Source organism: Octodon degus, unplaced genomic scaffold (genome assembly GCF_000260255.1).
Source record: "Octodon degus isolate 3935 unplaced genomic scaffold, OctDeg1.0 scaffold00008, whole genome shotgun sequence".
Taxonomy (NCBI): Eukaryota; Metazoa; Chordata; class Mammalia; order Rodentia; family Octodontidae; genus Octodon; species Octodon degus.
Genome location: NW_004524584.1, coordinates 14,566,452 through 14,586,221, shown reverse-complemented (window position 1 = coordinate 14,586,221; position 19,770 = coordinate 14,566,452). Strand labels below are relative to the sequence as shown.

At 45.5% G+C, this 19,770-nt stretch overlaps 2 protein-coding genes across 6 annotated transcripts in view; both read left to right on the top strand.

The window, feature by feature from the left end:
* The window catches only part of Usp4 (ubiquitin specific peptidase 4), a 55,179-nt gene extending 39,780 nt beyond the window's left edge, over window positions 1-15,399 (top strand). For all 3 annotated transcript variants that reach the window (XM_004625091.2, XM_004625090.2, XM_023705952.1), the window contains 7 exons: window positions 1,339-1,563; window positions 2,607-2,677; window positions 3,075-3,193; window positions 3,454-3,603; window positions 11,967-12,070; window positions 14,393-14,481; window positions 14,846-15,399. In XM_004625091.2, the coding sequence (XP_004625148.1) occupies window positions 1,339-1,563; window positions 2,607-2,677; window positions 3,075-3,193; window positions 3,454-3,603; window positions 11,967-12,070; window positions 14,393-14,481; window positions 14,846-15,007 (920 nt within the window). In that variant the 3' untranslated portion in view covers window positions 15,008-15,399. The remainder of the gene's footprint in view (window positions 1-1,338; window positions 1,564-2,606; window positions 2,678-3,074; window positions 3,194-3,453; window positions 3,604-11,966; window positions 12,071-14,392; window positions 14,482-14,845) is intronic.
* Window positions 15,400-16,115: 716 nt separating this feature from the next.
* Window positions 16,116-19,126, top strand: CUNH3orf62 (chromosome unknown C3orf62 homolog). 3 transcript variants are annotated; one of them, XM_023706779.1, is made up of 4 exons: window positions 16,116-16,171; window positions 16,390-16,692; window positions 17,416-17,507; window positions 18,626-19,126. In XM_023706779.1, the coding sequence occupies exons 2-4, from the start codon at window positions 16,394-16,396 to the stop codon at window positions 18,889-18,891; spliced, it is 657 nt and encodes a 218-aa protein (XP_023562547.1). In that variant the 5' UTR covers window positions 16,116-16,171; window positions 16,390-16,393; the 3' UTR covers window positions 18,892-19,126. The 3 variants fall into 3 exon arrangements, with proteins under 3 accessions (XP_023562547.1, XP_004625298.1, XP_023562552.1); XM_004625241.3 differs by lacking the exon at window positions 16,116-16,171 and having other exon boundaries at window positions 16,259-16,692; XM_023706784.1 differs by lacking the exon at window positions 16,116-16,171 and having other exon boundaries at window positions 16,259-16,692; window positions 17,368-17,507.
* Window positions 19,127-19,770: the final 644 nt, after the last annotated feature.

Here is a 19,770-nt window from a genome sequence, read left to right as displayed (position 1 = left end):
CCTCGGACTCACAGTGATCCTCCTGCTTTCAGCCCTCTCCCTCTCCCTCCCTCCCTCTCTCCTCTCTCTCCTCTCTCCTCTCTCTCTCTCACAACCATAAAGGAAGAACCTCTAATTTTAAGTGTTATAATGTCTCAATTGCAAATTCATCACATATCTTCAAGACATGTATAGTGCTAGAAAGTGAACATTAATGTTTAAAATAATGACCACAGTACCAGGTGTGGTGGCACATGCCTATAATCCTAGTACTCAGGAGGCTGAAGCAGGAGACTCTCTTCAAGTTTGAGGCTATCGTGAGTTCAGGGCCAGCCTACACTACAAAGCAAGGCTGTGTCTTAAAAACCAAAATGATGACGACCACCACCACTTCCACCACCACATTAACAAAAACCAGTCACCTGTAATTCCAGCATGAACGACTGAGACAGGATTGCAAGTACAAGACCCTGTCTCAAGGAAACAAAACAGGAAGGAGGGGAGGGGAAAAATGAAAAACAACAACAACAAAAAACAAGGCTCCATTTTAAGCATTAAGGTTCTCTTTTTCCAGGAGAAGCTGAATATTTTTTTTCCTGATTAATAATACGATATGTATGTGTCATATTGGAGATTAACCCAAGGTCTTGATCATTGTAGGCAGACACTTCATTAGTGACCTACACCCCCATCCCTTTTTCTGGTTTTATTTTCATACATTTCTTAACAAACTCTCCCTAAGGAATGTTGAGTGTCTGTCTCACTATAATCCTTTTCTCTATAAACTAATGATGACATCAAGAGCGAAGCCATGTGCTGTGAATCCCACAGATGACAGAGTGTTCTCGTTTAGGATGGAGAGGCAGGGTCACTTCGCTCTAGGCAACTCGTTTAAGCACTGAGTGTCTGCTTTCTCACTGGGAGTAGCATTCACTCGGTCTGTTGCATTTATTCCTGCGAAAGGGTAACTGGTAACCTCAAGTATCTGACAAATGCAGAAGGAATCCCATATAGGGCAAAATCTGGAAGGAAACATCAGGTATTAAAATTTGTAATATTACATGGTAAATATATATATATATATATATATATATATATATATATACACACACACACACATAATCTATCTATATGTAGATATATATATCTCAGTTCATGAACTTAATTTGTCCAATTTAGGAAAACGTTGCCATGTTTTTGTGTTTATGTGGGCAAGATGGTTGTGTTTGTTACCTGATAAGAGTTTTTAAACAAAAACAAAATTTTGCCATGCACATTTGTTTGCAAATCAAACTATTCACAAGCAAAGTTTTAGTGAACTGAGGTACCACTGTACATTGTTTTTCATTTGTGTTGTAGGATATGACGAAGAAATGGAGCATCAGGATGAAGGCAAAGAGCAGCTTTCAGAGCCAGAAGGCAGTGAAGAGGACAACCTGGAAGGTGACCCCAGTGAGGCCACCCAAAAGAAAGTCAAGGACCAGCCTTGTCCAAGAAGGCTTTTTACTTTCAGTCTTGTGAACTCCTATGGAACAGCTGACATAAATTCATTTGCAACTGATGGAAAACTGCTCAAACTCAACTGTAAGCACATCCCTGATTTCAAGCTAGCTGTGGGGAATCTGGAGATGTTTGCAAATCCTTGCCTTCAGCACTCACTGCTTTAGGCTTCACAGTCTCCCTGTGGCTGCAGGAACAGACGTGTGGCCCGTGGCCAGCAGCCCTCTGTGGACTTTTCAGGCATACTGCATCCTCGAGGCTGTCCTGTGCTTGGTGGTAACAGGGCAGGAAGCAGTTTTTCCTTCGTTCTTACTACTCTGTAAGACCTGTGGGTCAGGGATATTTCCTGTGGCTGTCTTAGATTTATTTCACTTATGAGGAAGATTGTGTGTAACTTTTTGTTTCATAAAAATACAGAAAGCTGGACATGGTGACATACTGACCAACCTGGTCCACTTAGTTGTTTGGCAAGATCCTATTTCAATAAATATGGAATAGGGGGCTGGGGAGATGGCTCAGTAGAATAAGTGCCTGAGTTCAATCCCCGGTTCTGCCAAAAAAGAAAAAAAAAGGGAACAGGGGTATAGTGCAAAGGCCCTGGGTCTAATCCTCACTCATAGATTAAATAAATGTAGCTTTTGATTATTGTAAAGTTCTGTGGTCCTGGAAGAGGCCTGCACACACACACACACACACACACACACACACACACACACACACAAGCGTGCATGCACATACTCAGTCTCATGAGGCCCATGTGCACACGTGCACACACTGTTAGGCTTCTGGTTTAAGCACATGCACACACGCACGCACTTTGTCAATTTTCTGATTTAAGCTAAGAGGATGAATCTGTTCCCTACTCCTCCATCTGACTGTGCCCTGCTAGAATTGTGTATACTTCGTGCCTTGGAGCTTATCAGGAGCTCTGAGGAGAGCTTTATCAAAGGCTTTGGGGAACTGGGGCTGGGACATACTGGCCAAGGCACTGCTCTTTGGCAGTTGCTGGTGGTGGATCAGCAGGTGTAGTTGGTGCTGCCTGAGCATGGTGCTTATTCTGGTCACTTGAAGAGCCTCTCCTGCTGTTGGCCATTCTGTGTTGAGTGACACTGTGATCTCCTCTGCAGCCCGATCCACACTGGCTATTGATTGGGACAGTGAAACCCGGAGCCTTTACTATGATGAGCAGGAATCTGAGGTATGTCAAGAAGGGCTTATGGTCATTGGTGTGTGCCTACTGCTCTAGATGTGTGCCTGTATCATTATCTTGATACCAGCTTGTCATTAGACAACACCACGGTATAAGACTGACAATGTACTCAGGAGGTAGGGGCAGGAAGATTGCAAATTTGAGGGTAGCCTGAAATACATAGCAAGACCTTGTCTCAAAAAGACTGAGCATGCAACCAAAAGCCCTGAGTTCCATCCTCAGTATCACAAAACATAAGTGAGACAGGGTGAAAAGCACTCAAAGTTTCGTCCTTTTATGTTGAGAGGCTTCTAAAAGTAGTTTGTCCATTGGTGATCATCAGTAGGCCATATTTTTTATCTGAGATGAGGTTTCTCCAGCAGAATGTAGCACTTTGTCTCTATAGGCCTATGAGAAGCACGTAAGCATGGTGCAGCCTCAGAAGAAAAAGAAGACCTCCGTGGCTTTGCGAGACTGTATTGAGCTTTTTACCACCATGGAGACCCTTGGCGAGCACGACCCCTGGTATGAAGCTCCTCGGCCTTACAGGCTACATTCCCTGGGAGTGAGCCCCCCCTTGTCCTCGGATATGTATGTCACTTCCCAGATATCAGCCCTGTCCCCAGAGTCATTTGTGTGGGACGTTTGTTCCAGACCAAAACAGCCATCCCCTGACTGTAGGCGAATTGCTGCCTGAAATTGTGCTGTTGATTGGTGCATACAGGAATGTTTTATGGTTGTGCTTCTTGAGCACGTGGCACTGGCTGCCCCTCTTTTCTTTGCAGGTACTGTCCCAACTGTAAGAAGCACCAGCAGGCCACAAAGAAGTTTGACCTGTGGTCATTGCCTAAGATTCTAGTAGTTCACCTCAAACGTTTCTCCTACAATAGATACTGGAGGGATAAGCTTGACACAATTGTGGAATTCCCAGTCAGGTGGGTCCCTGTGTTGCTGATTTGCTGAGAAGTTTGTTACATGTGTGCCAGACTCTGGAGAGGTAGGCTTTGCTGTGGTGACCCTGCCCTCAGCCTTCTTCTGGGCCTAGGGTAGACTTGTTTAAAGCCCTTCCCTAGCTTGCAGTGCTGCCAGCCATCTCTGTCACTGGCAGTACTCCTCACTGTCCTTTCCTGCATGACTGGTCCCAGGGAGCCTGGCCTGTAAGAGCCAGCACAGGCTCTGCCGCAGAGAACTGAGGTTTTAATGAGCATTAGATGGGGTACAGACCTCCATGGTAGTGTCCCTGAGGGACTGGCACTGGCTGTCTGCCCAGGTTTCCTCATGCCCTAGGACACAGACTAAGATAGTGTAAGCCAACCAAATAGGAGTTTTCCACAAAATGTACATTTTAAGATGCTTTCAGAAAGTGAATAGATACCTAAAATATAGCAACAATGTTAATGATATGTAATGAATATTTTTTGTAAAAACTTTGACTTTTTTTATATATTTAAAATTTTCCAAATGTAAGGGGCCGGCAAGATAGCTCAGCAGACTAAAGTGTCTGCTTAGGCAAGCTTAGGCAGGTGCAGGGACTGGGATTTAATCCCCAACATCACATGCTGCACCAGCCCCACCCCCAGGGCAGGCTGAGCCAGCCAGAGTCCAGATGTGGTGGTACATGCCTGTAGTCCCAGTGCTGGGGATGCTGAAAGCAGGCACCGTGAGTCCAAGCTGCATAGTGAGACCCTGCAACAACCAAATGCATAAACAAAACACAACAAAAAAATAAAATGTAAGCCAGTTGCAGTACAATCCCAGTTACCTTATAAGCCTAGGTACTAGGAAGACTAAGGTAGGTAGATCATTTGAGCCAAGGATCTTAAGACCAGCTTTGGGCAATGTTGCACGTTTCTGTCTTGAGAAAAATAAAGAATAAATAGGAGTTCCTGGGACAACCCTCTCAGGCCCCCTTCCTGTCCCTCTCAGACAGGAGCTTTCTTGCCCTCAATAAATATATTCTGCTCGCTTATTTATTTATTTAGGCAGAACCGGGGATTGAACTCAGGCCCTTTTGCTTGCCAGGGAAGCGCTTATTCCACTGAGCCATCTCCCTGGCCCCTCTGCTTATTAAAAAAAAAAAAAAAAAGAATAAATCGGAGGGCTGGCCAGATAGCTCAGCGGATTAAAGCGCCTGCTTAGGCACATGCAGGGAACCAGGGTTTGTTCCCCCGTGTGCCGTGCTGGCCTCACCGAGATAGTGGTTGAGACGGTTTGGTGGATCACTACAAGTCCAATCTGTGTAGTGAGACCCTATAAACCCTGTACTAAATACATAAAAAAATAATAAAAATAAAGAATAAGAATATTATTGGAAAGAAAGCTTTTTAGTTGGATGTGGTAAATATGCCTATAATCCTAACACTTGGGAGTCTAAGGCAGGAAGATTACAGTGAGTTGGAAATCAATCTTATCTACAGAGTGATCTCAAAGCCAGTTAAGTCCCTGTCTCAGAAAACAAAACAAAAAGATTCGTAGGAGGGACTTTTGGGAAAATGGTGGAGTGCTAAACAGCAGAACCTGAGGTTTGGGGTTCGGAGATTGAAATGTAGAAATGTGAGGAAAGAGAGAACTCAGAAGAGGTAGATGGGAAGCAACACTTGCTCCCTGAGCCCTGACTTACTGTGTGGGAGGGGTGGCTTGAACTGCAGATGCACAGTGACTACCAGGGGTCCCAGAGGCATCCATGGAGAAACAGAGCAGTGGAACAGAGCAGTGCACACAGTGGACTGAAGTGGCTAGTGAGTTATTTAGGTTTAGACATCCTCTGGGAAAGGGCAATTGGCAGATAGCAATCTTGAAGAGGGGCCCCTAAGCTCACAGCAGCTGAAGGCTGGCTCCATCTAGAGGCTCCCAATATCACCATCAGGGGGAACTGAGTTTAAGTCTGCAGGTCAAGGAGCTAAACTCAAACCAGCAGGAGGCACATGGAATGGTGTAGGCTGAGCAAATCCAGTTTCAGTGTCAGATAGAAACCAGCCTGAGCCTTAGTAGAAATGAAGGTGCTGGGTTGCTGGTGTTAATCAACACAGATCTGGGCTCTGTGCCCATTTTATCTACCAGTGACAGCACAAACATACCTTTAAGTTGACATTTTTTTTCTTTCTTATTTTATTTTTTCTAGTGATTTTTAATTTTTTTTTTTTTTTTTTTTTTTTTTTAGGGAAGGGTCTGCAGGGTGTTCAGGGTCTCACTACTAGATTGTCCTCGTAGTGATCCACCTGTTTACAGCTTCCCAAGAGCTGGAATTATAGGCGCGCAGCACCATGCCCAGTCTCAATTGCCGTCTCAGCGCACCCCAGGGGCAAGGGCGGCACTGGCAGGCCTGGGGATCGAACCCCCAGCCCCTGCACTTGATTTTGTTTTTATATGAGTGTGACTATATTTCCAGTTTTTTGTTGTTCTGTTCTTTATTTCTCTCTTTCTTTTTCTTTCTTTTTTTTTTTTTGCGGAATTGGGGATTGAACTCAGGCCCTTGTGCTTGCCAAGGAAGTGCTTATTCTACTGAGCCATCTCCCCAGCCCCTCTCCCTTTATTTTCCTCCTGTGATCTGCACCAGTTTCCCAAAGATTTTTTCTTTTTTTCTTTTTTTGTGGAACCAGGGATTGAACTCAGGCCCTTGAGCTTGCCAGGGAAGCACTTATTCCACTGAGCCATCCACTAAGCCATCTCCCTGGTCCCCTCCCAAAGTTTTTGTAATCTTACTTTGATCTCTGCTCTTGCTTCTAATCTCTTTCTGTTCTATTTCTCTTATTTTTCCCAAACCTCTTTTAAATTTTTTTCCTTGAAGATAAAATTGTCATACTGCAGGTTTGTTTACTGAATAGGGTTTTCTGGTTTGCTGCTGGGTATTTCCCAGAAAAATGAAAAACATCATACCACAGCGATATATTATAGCAGTACAATTTGTAATACCAAAATTTTGGAAACAACTCAGATGCCCATCAGCTGAGGATTAGATGAAAATGATGTGGTCTTTTTATACAGTGGAGTACTACTCAGTCATTAACTGGGAACTTTTATATCTAAATGGATATAACTGAAGACCATACTTATAAGTGAATTAAACCAGACAAGTATGTGTAAGTATCGTATTGTCTCCCTAGTTTGAGAAGCTGAAAAAGTAAATAAGATCCAAAATGTGCAATAGATATTGTGAAATGGGAAAAAATTTCAAAGGGAAAGAAAAACTGGGGTGAGGGAAAGGAGAATAGGAAAAAGAAAAAATACATATGTATACATAAAATAGTTATGTTACTGGGCTGGCCAGATATCTCAGCGGATTAAAGCGCCTGCTTAGGCAGATGCAGAGGCGTGCTGTGGTGGCACGTGCTTATAATGCCAGTGCTTGGGAGGCTGAAAACAGGAGGATCAGGGCTGGAGAGATAGCTCAGTGGTCTAAGTTCTTGCCTTGCAAGTGTAAGGACCTAGGTTCAATCCTTGGTACCACATGCCGTATTGGTCCCATGCTGAGCCAGTCAATGAAACCAGGCATGGTGGCACACACCTGTAATCCCAGCACAGGGGAGGCTGTAACAGGAAGATCACTACAAGCCTGAGCTGCAGAGCAAGACCCAATACCAAACAAATAAACAAAAAAACAAATATTAAAAAGAAACAAAATAGGGCTGGAGAGATGGCTCAGTGGTCTAAAGCATCTACTTGGAACAAGCTTGGCAAAGCACAGGGACCACGGTTCAATCCCCCAGCACCACATGCCAGCCAGCCGCGCCCCCTGGTGGGCTGAGCTGGCCACACACACACACACACACACACACAAATAAATGTTAAAATAAAAAAAAAATTTAAAAAAAGAAACAAAACAGAAGGATCACTACAAATCTGATCTGTGTAGTGAGACCTTGTAGACCCTGTGCTAAATACATTAAAAAAAAAAAAAAAAAGATAGTTATACTACTAGTTTAGTTCATTGAAAAGAAAGGTTTATGCTAATATTGTTTGGACAACTAAATACTTATATCTTGTACTTTAAAGATAATAATGTGGTGTATTGACCATTGTTGTCCCCTTTTGTTGTTGTTGTTGCCCTCTTACTATTTTGTTTTGATTTTTCTTCTCTCCTTTTTAATTCTTTTTTATTTTTATTTTATTTTTGGTGGAATTGGGGATTGAACTCAGGCCCTTGCACTTGCCAGGGAAGCACTTATTCCACTGAGCTATCTCCCTGGCCCCTTTTAAATTCTTTTTATTTTCTAGTACCAGGGATAGAACTCAGGATCTTGTGCTTGCCAAGCAGGTGCTTATGCCACTGAGCTCTCACCTCATCCCTTTTTTGTTTTTTTTTCAGTAGTAGGAATCAAATTGCAAAACCTTTCACTTGGCAGGCAGGCTCTGTGCTCCTAAACTATATCCCCTGGCCTGTTTTGTTTTTCTCAAAAACATTTACAATTTCTAGTTTGTTTTAGATACTGATATATAACTACAGTTAAGGCTAACAGATTAATAGTTATCACAGTTTGTCATTTTGTAGGCTATGCTTGATGTTATTGGTGGTACTGATTGTATTACTTTTTTTGTTTGTTTTTCTTTTTTGAGACAAGGTCTCATGAGTTCAGGCTGGCCTTGAGCTTACTTTGTAGCCCAGGTTGGTCTCAAACTTGGCAATAATCCTCCTGCCTCAACCTCCCCAGTGCTGGGATTATAGGTGCGCACCACGACTCCCAGCTTGATTGTATTACTTTAGCCAAGGTGACAATGGTCCTAATCAGTTCTTCTGATATGCCAAGACTGAGGTTGCCTAGTGGTCATACAAAATACTGTAGGCCAGTGCCAAAGAATTAGAGGCTGGGCCAGATAGCAGCTTCTCATCAACTAATTGAAGAGGTAGGATCTCTACAGCAGACTCAAAAGCCAGCTATACTTGGAAGACATCTCTTAAAAAGTCATCATTTCCTGAGTGTTCTAGTACTAATAAATAAAGCTACTTCTCATAAGGAATTTATAAGTACCAACTCAGGAATTAAATTTTTTTTTTTTTTTTTAAAGAGAGTGGGCCGGGGAGGTAGCTCAGTAGAATAAGCGCTAATAAGCACTTGCCTGGCAAGCACAAGGGCCTAAGTTCAGTCCCTGGTTCCACAAAAAAAAAAAAAAAAAGAAAGAAAGAAAAAGAAGAAATGAGAAAACACTTCAGCAAGGTACAACCCTAGACTTTCAGCTCACTAAATCAAACTGAAGGATAATGAGGCAGAGCAGGTCAAAAGCCACCCATGAAGGTCTCAGTAGTGGTAAAGTGGAAGTAACCACACTCATGAATGAGACTCTAGAAAAAAACCAATAGTCAGAAATAATTTTGGGGGCTGGGGAGATGGCTCAGTAGAATAGGGTCTGAGTTCAATCCCTGGTTCTGCAAAAAATAATAATTTTTAGATAACTACAAAGATGATGAGCATAATAAAAAACATGAGCAGATACAGATAAAAGAGGATTGAAAAATGGAAGCCATAAATATCCAACATAGAAAAGAAATGGAATCCATAAAACAGATTCAAAAATATACAAGAAATTAAAAATTCTATTGGCAGTATATGCAGCAAGTAGAATGAACAAGTGTGAGCACAGTCTCAGATCTAGAACTCGGGGCTGGGGAGATAGCTCGGTTGAATAAGCGCGTGCCTGGTAAGCACAACGGTCTGAGTTTAATCCTCGGCTCCGTGGGAAAAAAAAAAAAGCTCTAGAACACAAGATTGCAATTAGAGATCATAAAGAAAAAAGATTTTTTAAAAATAGCAAGGGATAAGCACTTGCTAAGGCAAGTGCAGGGACCTGGGTTCAATTTCCAGCACCACATGACTTGTGTGCTCCCCTTCCCCCCCAGCTGGCCACTGAGACTGGAGGTGATGGTGCACACCTGTAATCCCAGTGCTGGGGAGGCTAAAAATGGGGATCACTATGAGTCCAAGCTGCATAATGAGATCCTGTATCAAATACATTAAAAAAAAAAAAGCAAGGAACCATGAAAAATCAGTCCAACAGCTGCTAAAAAATAAGAAGAGTAGCATAAGACTAGAGTCAGTGAAACAGCATGAAATAACACAAATAACTAAAAAAAACCTGTTTACTGAAGTAATGGCAGAAAACTTGCTAAGCAAAGAAAAAGAATTGACATAAAGATAAGTGAAGCGTATAGAACCCCAATTAGCCATGGTCAAAATAGATCAACACCAAGGAATGTAACAGTCGAAACTTCAGGATTTCAACCCAAGAAGAGATTATAAAAAGCTGTTAGAATAAGGAACAAATCACCTATAAAGGGAGCACATCAAAATCATAGCAGACTTCTCAATAAAAATCCTGTCAAGAGGGGCTGGGGAGATGGCTCAGTAGAATAAGCACTTCCCCAGCAAGTGCAAGGGCCTGAGTTCAATCCTTGGGTCCGCCAAAAAAAAAAAAAAAAAAAAAAAAAGAGTAAATTAGACATAAATAAAAGTAGGCCACTTTATATATATAAAAAAAAAAAAAAAAAAAAAAAAAAATCCTACCCAGGAGACCTTGGAGGGAAGCATTTCAATCCCTAAAATAACCTCCAACCCAGATTGATATAACCCAAAAACTGTCTTTCAAAATTGATGGAGGTTAGGGGCCATGGATATAGCTCAGGGGCACAAGCACCTGCCAGGCAAGTGCAGGGTCCTTAGTTCCATCCCTGGTACCGCAAAAAAAAAAAAAAATGATGGAGGTTGCCTGGCAGGAGCAAGGGCCTGAGTTCAATCCCTGGTACTGGAAAAAAAAAAAAAAAAGATGGAGGGTAAGATATTTACATAACAAAGTGCCTAAAGAACCCCCCCCAAAACAGGGCCACCTATTTGCTGACAAAATGATTGCAAGCCAAGATATTGAGAGAGACAGATATGGGCTGACGAGATAGCTCAGCAGTCTAAAGCACCTGCTTAGGCAAGCTTAGGCAGGCCTGGTCAGCACTGAGGTTCTATCTCACTAGCCCTGCCTTCAGGGTGGGCTGAGTGAACAAAAAAACAAAAAGCGAAGTCGCTTCATCTTTGTAAAGGGAGCAATCCAAGAGGAAGAAATAAATATATATATAAAACCAGCGTGCTTGACTTGGCAAATACTGACACGTTTGACTATAAATGACATATTAGCACACATGAAAATCATATAAACACTAGTACAGTTGTAATGGGGGACCTCAATACCCCACTGTCACAAACATCAGCTAGACAAATCAACAAAGAAATACCATAATTAAATCCAAAAAAGGAAAGAAAAAAGGTTTCTGGTGCCTAGTTTTGATATTTAAATCCTGGCAGCAGCATTTTTTCTTTTAAATTTTTTTTTTTTTTATCTCACTACATAGATTGGATTCAGTGATTCTTCTGTTTTCAGCTTCCCAAGCGCTGAAATTACAGGCATGTGCCACCAGACCCAGTCTCAAATCACCATCTTGGTGTGCCCTGGGGGTGGGGCCAGCACAGCACACCAGGGCTTGAACCCCAGTTGCTGCGCTCTGCCTGAGCAGGCGCTTTAGTCCGCTGAGCTAAATGGCCCTGGTCCTGGCCCTGGCAGCAGCATTTGTAATGCTGTTAGTAATAGCCACTCTTACCTAGTTCCTAATCCCAGGCCCTTACCTCCCTATCAGGTTTGTCATTGCAGTTACGTAGGAGGTGGCTTTAGTGTTGGGCCTGAAGGTGTCATGGGTCAGGCTACAGTCCCTAGCATCCCTCTGCTATGGTCTGTTTTTATTTTTATCATAATGAGGATTGAGCCAGGGCCTTGCAGAATGCTAGGCAAGCATCCTACCATGAGCAACAGCTGCACCTTTTCATTTCATTTCATTTATTCATTTTTTAAAAATAAGTATTTAGTACAGGGTCTCACTATGCAGATCAGATTTGTAGTGATCCTGTTTTCAGTCTCGCATGTGCTGAGATTACAGGCACACACCACCACGCCCAGTCTCCATTGCTGTCTTGGTGTGCTCTGGGGGCAGAGCTGGCTTGGCAGGCTGGGGACCAAACCCCTGGCTCCTGTGTCTGCCTAAGCAGGGCTTCAATCTGCTGAGCTGGCTGGCTGGCCCAACCCCTTCATTTTATTCTAAGATAGGATCTTGCTGAGTTGCTCAGGATGGCCTCCAACTTAAGATGCTCTTGCTTCCTGCCTGAGTATAGGTGTGCACATGCCTTACCTGCTTGCTCTTTTATTTTATTCTTAAATAGGTTTTTGAGTGCCTCCCTGTATCAGAGCCTGTTGGTTGAAGGGAGTTGCTAGGTTGCTCATGCTTATCTCACTTTAACATATCTAAGAGTTGTTCTTGTGTTGTACTCAGAGCTTTGAACATGTCCGAGTTTGTCTGTGACCCATCAGCCAGGCCTTACATGTACGACCTCATTGCTGTGTCCAATCACTATGGAGCCATGGGAGTTGGCCACTGTAAGTACTGACCTCTGCTTCCTTTGGTGGTGTTGAAATGCCTTGTCCCGGCGCCATATACACTTGACTCACAATTCCACAGGCCCAGATTCAAGCTCTTTAGTGCTGTTGCCATGCCCATTTTTTATTATTTTTAATTTTTTTATTGGTGCAGAGTTGTACTACACAGCTTAGACTTGTAATGATCCTCCTGTCTCAGTCCCCACAGCTGCTGGGATTGCAGGTGTGTACCACCATGCCCAGTTTGGTGGCCTGCATGGCATGCCCGGGGTGGGGCAGCACAGCATGGGGGATCAAACCCAGGTCCTTGCACTTGCCAGGGAAGCACTTAGACCACAAGCTAGAGCTATCTCTGTGGCCCTGCCCTGTCCATTTTAAAAATTATTTTTTATGTACTTGCTTGTTTTGTTTGAGGTAGGTCTCAATGTAGTCTAGAATGACCTTGAACTTACTATGTATGTGAGACTGGCTGGCCTTTGATAATGAAATCCTGCTTCAACCTCCCAAGTGGCTGGGTTGACAGTTGCCCAACTTGATTTTTCCAGTCTCCAGTCCTCAGATTTGGATTCTGTGCTATCAGAAGAGACAATGGCAGCCCTCCACAGTCCATCTAGGCTGCTCCCTGTACATAGCACTGATTACAGTTAGCTCCTTAGCTACACTGGGACTGGGGAAACAAAACTGCCTGTGTGAGAGTTGGGACCCTGCCAAAATGGCTGTAATTTCTTGAGAGCTTGTTTGGAGGTTCTAGCAGGGGAGCGCAACTACTCTTGTACCCTTGACCAAGGAACGGTCCTCCTCTATCAGGGGTGGTCATCCTCTTCGAGCGCACAGCTTTGGGAGGGACGCACATGGATCTTTGAGAGAGGCAGGGGACACTCACCTCGCCAGCCAGATCAGCCGAATCAACTCTGGCGATCAATGGGGTGACAGATGTTGCAGCCAGATCGCCCTCACATCCAATGGCTGTAATTTCTGATCAGTTCATGTCTTACAGTGGTTATGGTTCTGTTAACTTGCTTTTTTCCTCTCAAAATTAACTTTGGAAATTTTTTTTTTTGTGGAACCGGGGATTGAACTCAGGTCCTTGTGCTTGCCAAGGAAGCAATTATTCCACTGAGCCATCTCCCCAGCCCCTTCAAAATTAACTTTGATGTCTGCCTATATTCACATACACTGGTCAAAAGTTTTTTTTTTTTAATTGCATTTTGACTTATAAGGCTAAATTTTCTCACCCAGGAGATGAGGCTCACATGAGCACTCATATCAGGGCCCTAGATAGAATCCCAAGGCTGGAAACTTGTTTCTGCTGTTTGTCAGATATGGTACAACTGGGCTTAGCCCTTTTCTGGTGATCTCTTCCCACTCTGAAGGCAGTGGGTATTGGGAATCTAAGGCAGAAGCATTAAACAGCTGTACTTAGTTACTCTGGCCATTGTGACTGGATACCATAATTTCCTTAGATTTTGTAGTGTTTTAGGTTGGGCCTGCCTGTTGGGTTTCTTACATACACCTACTGCTTAGAGAGTAAAATGCAGATGGAAAACATAGGCTGTGGTAAGGGCCCCGACCTGCAAGAGAAATTATTACTTAATAAAGACTCCTTCCTTGCACAGTTTGAGAGGAAGAAATTCAGGCCACCTGTTCAAATCCCAGCTGTACAAACCAAGCGTCCTTTGAGATTACACTTCAGGTTCCAGAGGCCCTGTGCTTTCTGCTGAACGTAGCAGCCCTCTGTCTGGACAGCTTGTGGAGATCACCTTGGCCCACTGATTTGAGAGCTGTTGTCCGGTTAAATAGACTTTTATGAATCCCCTGGCTCTGGGTTATTGTTTCTAGCTATCCATAAAATTGATTGATAGTAGATAACACTCATTTTTGGATTAGTTTTCCAAAATTATAGTTTAAAGCTATTATAAAATGAAATAAAGCTATTATTATAGGATGCTTCTGTAATAGCAGCACTCGGGAAGCTGAGGCAAGAGGATCAGAAGTTTGAACCCAGCCTGGGCATAACAAGATCTTGCTTCAGAAAATAAAGCTGGGTGTAGCGATACATGCCTGTAATCCCACCAGTTGGGAGGTTGAGGCAGGAAGATCACTGTGAGTTGGAGGCCAGCTTAGGCTACATAGTGAGTTCAAAGTCAGCCTGAACTACTTCACAAGAACCTGTCTCAGTCAACTGAGAAAAAAAATGTTTTGATCTTTAGGGCACAAACTATTCGTACTGTGTGTGTGTCTGTCTATGTGTAATGCAAGTCTGATAAATTAGCTGACTTAAGTCCTGATGACTGCTAGAATATTTTCCATGTTGCTTGGCAGACACTGCATATGCGAAGAACAAGTTCAGTGGGAAATGGTATTACTTTGATGACAGCAGCGTGTCCCTGGCCTCGGAGGACCAGATCGTGGTGAGTGCACTGCCCTGTGCTCATCATGCTGCTGCTGCCTGCCCTGCTGGGCTAACGGGCAGCCCGTGTTGCAGGCCTGTAGTAGACCAGGGCTGCGGATTGATGGCTTGGGCTGCTGCTTCTGCTGAGACCCTCCCTAAAGGAGAAGCACAGTTTTCCTCCAGGTTCTGTGTCACACAGCGCCTGCCCTTCCCAGCTGGGGCAGCAGCACCCATCCCCAGGCATCAGGGCCTTCCTGGTCACCTCCAGCATGCGGGGCAAGGTGGCCAATCTCTGGAAGTGTTCAATAAGGAAAGAAACGGTAGGGAAAATGGTCCCTTGTTTTTTTTTCAACACAGTGAATGGACTTTTCTCCATGTTCTAGACGAAGGCTGCATATGTGCTGTTTTACCAGCGTCGGGATGAAGACGAGTGCAAGGAGCCTCCGCTCCCCTGCTTCCCTGGTTCCTGTGACGGAGGGATGAGGCCAGGCAGCTCGCAACAGGGACTGGGGGATGATGAGGCTTGCAGCATGGACACCAACTGATGTAACTCAGGGACCCTGCCACCCCACGGCACCATTGCCATCTCCAGGAGACAGCCACTGGATGTGAAAAACACAGGAAAAAAACTCCCTTTTTTTGTGACATGAGAAAGCCCATTTGCTCAGAGGCTGAAAGTGCTTTTAAAACTGGTGGTGTGAGAAGCTTGTGGACTTGAACCACAGTGCGGGCATGGTGGAGCGGCCAGCTAGAGCCCTGGGGTGGGGAAGACATGGGCAGGGTTCAGCGGGGCCTGTGCTTCTGGTGCCCATCCGGGTCACCATCGTAGTGGAGCCATGGTAAACCAAGCCTCAAGTAAACTTGATATTGTCCCCTTGTCTTTTGCTGTTCATTGACATGGGTTTATAATTTTATAAAAATTAGCTACTGAAGCCTGTTCCGTTTCTGTGTTCAGTCCTTGGAACTTCTGCCTTCCTGCTCCTACTGCATGAAGTGACTCCAGGTTGAGGTACTTCTGCCTGGAACCTCTATAATGGTGCTGTTCTGCCCCCTCCCCTTGAGGACTGCCACCTCCCCTTGATCTGACTCTGTGTCACTTTTTTTTTTTTTTTCTTCCTTTTTTCATTTACGTATTTGGTACAGGATCTCACTACACAGCTCGGACTCATAGTGATCCTACTGTTTTCAGCCTCCCCAGTGCTGGAATGTCCAGACTTGGTCCCTGGCTCAGTGTGGCCAAGACCAGGGATGGAACCCCGGGCCTGGCACTTGCCAAAGCAGGCGCTTAGTCCGCTGAGCTATCTCTCAGGCCCTCTGTGTCACTTTTATTAGAAATCCCTTTAAAAACCTGCTGAGTTAAAAAAAAAAAAAAAAAGAAAAAGGGGCCGGGGAGATAGCAGAATAAGCGCTTGCAAGGGCCTGAGTTCAATCCCCGGTTCAGCCAAAAAAAAAAAAAAAACAACAAAAAACTGCTGAGTGTGTCCAGTTCCGCTCCTTTGGTGGTGTCCCCCAAAGGCTCAGAGCGCTGGAGAACAGTAACTGCCACCTCTGTCCTCCTGGCTCTCCGTGGCTCCCTCTGGCGGCTGGAGCGGTGGGCGGTGCTGCCTGACCTTTGACCTGGGCCTTGGAGCTTGGTGGTCTGGGGCAGGCGCAGTGACGCAGTGCCAGTGACCGTTGGTCGGTGGTGGTGGTGGTGTAGATGGTGTAAGGTGAGGAGCAGGGTGGGGTGGGGTCATGGTGCGTTGTTGCTGGGCCCATGGGCGGCTGGGGCAGCCACGTGGTCACGGGCCGTGGGGACGAGGGTGGTGCAGGCTGGGCCTCCATGCTGCCCTTCGGTGGAGGAACGGGCAGCCCTCGGTGACATCGAGCTCCCTCCTGCCCCATGCAGTTCTGGTGTGTCACGTAACAAGAACGTGGTCGCTTTTAGGGACATGTCTGAAAAACTAAGAAGATGCAGAAAGGAGCTGACTGCGGCCATTGACCGGGCCTTGGAAGGGCTCAGGCGTTCCCAGGAGCCCAGCCTGGCTCCCGGTTCCCTGCCTGGGCACACGCTGCTGCGCGGGGCTAGGGAGAGCCCGGCCTGCGCGCCGCCCTGCGGGCTGGTGGGCCCCAAGCCGCAGCCTTCGTGCCCTCGGAGAAAACCTCTGAGCAGCAAGGAGAATGTGCTGATGCCCCCCTCGGTCTGGAGAGCTGCGGGAGACGGGGAGAACTGGAAGGAAAAAGGCTTGAGGTGACTGTCATTTGATAGGGTAATAGCCATGATGAAGGAGGTTCTTGTTTATGAAAAATTGTTGAGGATGCCCTTGATCCTCTGCTGGGGAGCAGTGAGACTTGGGGAAGTTCACACATTCCTCAGCATCTGGCCCAGAAGCAGTTACGTTTTTGTTTTGTTTTGCTTGAGAGCCTGGGCCTGGGTATCAAGCCAGCCGCGGCACCACCTGGCAGAGGGGGTATTAACCTGAGCAGTTGTGTTTGAACTGGGGCCTTTGGTACTCCCCTTTGCCCAGAGCTCCTTTGCCCTCAGAGGCAGCTGGGCCCAACTTCTGACCCTGCCCTGCTGCTCCCCTCCCCTGCCTCGAAGCCCTTTCCACATCTCTGGGTTGTCTCCCTACTCTCCCTCAATCAGGTTCGAACTGCCTGGGTCCAGTCCCCATGACTTAGGGCAAGGACGACTGTGGTGGATGTAATTTCAGTCCCCATCATGCTGCCCCAAAAAAGGGGTAAAAAGAGCAATTTAACTCGTACATTGGTATTTATAAGAAGTGTCGCCTGTAGAGTTGTGATAATCTGTTTAACTGATGTTAGTAGTTTCTGAATACCCTCTAACCACAAAATAAATGACAATTTAAAGTCATCATCAGTTTGTCTTTTAGATTATCTAATACTGAGATATTTTTCTTGAAAGAGGCTGTAATTCTCCACCTTTTCCCCTCCCCTACTTGGGGGGCTGCAGGAAAGATATGGAGGGAGAGGTCAAAGTTGACTCAAACGTGCTCCTCAGCAGCTGTAGCCAAGAAGTCACAAAGGATCTACTTGATATGATCGGTGAGTGAGGAGGCCCCAGCCATTCTGCTTCACACAGGCCCAGACTTACCGTAAGACTTGGGTGAAACACAAGAGAAACTCATTTATATATCATCTATTAATTTTGCTCTCAGCTGATTCTATTTATAGAGCAGTGAATTAATCAAACCCTGTCCATGCCTTTATAGAAGTGTGACCCAGTGAAGCCACACATTGATCAGGTCATTTTATAAAAGTCTGGTTTGTGTGAGCCCCAGAAGGTAAGTTAGATCTGAAGGAATTGGGTCACAGGCCAAGAGGAAGAGAGAGGCATCCAGCTGTGGAGGGGACCAGGGCAGAAGGTGGCTAAGCATCTGAGTCCTCCTATCCTCCTCCCCAGCCTTGCTTAATGTAGTTTGCACACTTTCATTCTTCCTATGTATGCCGCACTTTTTTTTCATGAGCCCTGTGTGCACCCAGTTCCTAGTTGAGGGATACAGAGCCATGGGTGTGGTCTGAAGCTGTTGGTTCTGAAGGATCTTCAGCCCTGATGGGGGAGCTACTTACTTAAGCCATAAAACTTCTGCCAGCCTGCACCTTCAGTGGACCAAGCCCCCTTAGGAGGCCTATACCCATCACTGCATTTGCCTTTTGCCTGCCATCACCTTAGCCCTCACCCTCCCAGGCAGTATTTTGGTTACCTCAGGGACCCTGTGTTCATGTGTCATTCCTGCAGGTGAGGGACTTCCCCAGGAAACAGGACAGGCTATGCATTTCAGTACCTTCCCACTCACACCTTCCTTGGGCCTAGGCAGGTGGTTGGAGCTGGATAGATGGCAGGGTCAGAAAGGAGGGCACCAAACCTGTCTGTCCTGGGGTAAGACTGCCCAGGCTCTTCACAGTCTGCAAAGACTGACTGCCCATTCATAATGTTTGGTTGGTTTTTGATGGAATCTAACTATGCAGCCCAGGCTGGCCTTGAACTTGTGGTAATCCTCTTCCGTCAGCTTCCCAAGTACTAGAATTACAGGTGTGTGCCACCACCCCAGGCTTCCATTCATGGTTTTTAACTTGTGTCTGAAATGTTTTTAGAAACTACTCACTGTAACTACAAAGCCCAATGTTCTTTTTATTTATTTTTCAATGTTCTTATTTTTAAGACCATACAAGCATCCGAACTATTGAAGAATTGGCTGGAAAACTAGAATTTGAAAATGAATTGAACCGTGTGTGTGGTCACTGCCAAGAGTCACCCTTCCAGGAGGAGGCGTGGGCCCTGCTTCTGGACGAGAGTCCTCTGAAAGCCTTGGATACTGATCCTGGCAGCGTCAAGCAGGCTTTTGATGATCAGAGTATCATTGAGACCGTTCTGGACTTGGAAGAGGACTATAACTTAATGACCTATTTTAAGTACCAAACTGAGTAAGGAAAGTTGAGTTTAGCTTTGATTCTTTACAGCAGGGGGCTTCTACCATGGAGCCTGTGCAGAAGCAGCCACAGTGGTCACCAATGGCCATGATTTTCTGAGGATTGGTGGAACCTGAATCCACAAGCTCTTTTTCACTTTGTTATTTGTGTTCTTTCAGCTAAGAGCCCAGTCTTTGTATTGTTGTTTTGAAATGTTTCTTACTATTAATCGTTTGACTTTTATTGACATTTTGAGAGGATTTTTTAGTTGATGTTCAATATATCTAGTACCCACACCTAAGTAGATGTGGGTTGTACCTTTGATGAGTCTTGGTGGTGTTCTCCAGGGGCCCTGAGAACATACAAAGGCCAGAAGTGGGTGTGCTCTGTGTACCCTAGGAACCACCTATCCCAGACCAGCTCAGTTGGCACAGAGCTAGGACCACACGGGCCCTGAGCCAGGTCTTGTACTGTCCCAACACACATCTCTGCTTGCCTGGGTTCCCTGGCCCTCGTGAGCCCACATCCTCCTCATGTCCAGCCCCACCTTGCCTCAGGCCCCACCTGTACCTCCCACCTCAAAGACCTCTGCAGAGGCCCCTGTTGCCCACAACAGGACCTTCCCAGGAGGCCACCCTGCCAACAGGCCCCTACACAGACACTGCCCCAGATGAGAGAAAGGACAGGAAAAGTAAGCATGGGTTTCCTGGCCACCTTTGTACCTGACCTTCACCCACCCCATTGCAGGCCTGGCAACCTCAAGTGGTTCCCATTGCAGTGGCCCTACTAGGCCAAGACAGGGCAGGGAATGACAAGAAGGGCAGGCCAGGCAACTGCCCAGGCTGTGAGCATATCAGCCCCAGCTTTGGACAGGTCATCACCAAAAATTATGTGGAAA

Excerpts from the sequence above, each read along its gene's own strand:
- CUNH3orf62 (XM_023706784.1), top strand. The coding sequence starts at position 16,394 with ATGTCTGAAAAACTAAGAAGATGCAGAAAGGAGCTGACTGCGGCCATT. Across the intron at positions 16,693-17,367 it reads TGGAAGGAAAAAGGCTTGAG|AGGCTGTAATTCTCCACCTT; the intron begins GTGACTGTCATT and ends TTTTCTTGAAAG. Across the intron at positions 17,508-18,625 it reads GGATCTACTTGATATGATCG|ACCATACAAGCATCCGAACT; the intron begins GTGAGTGAGGAG and ends CTTATTTTTAAG.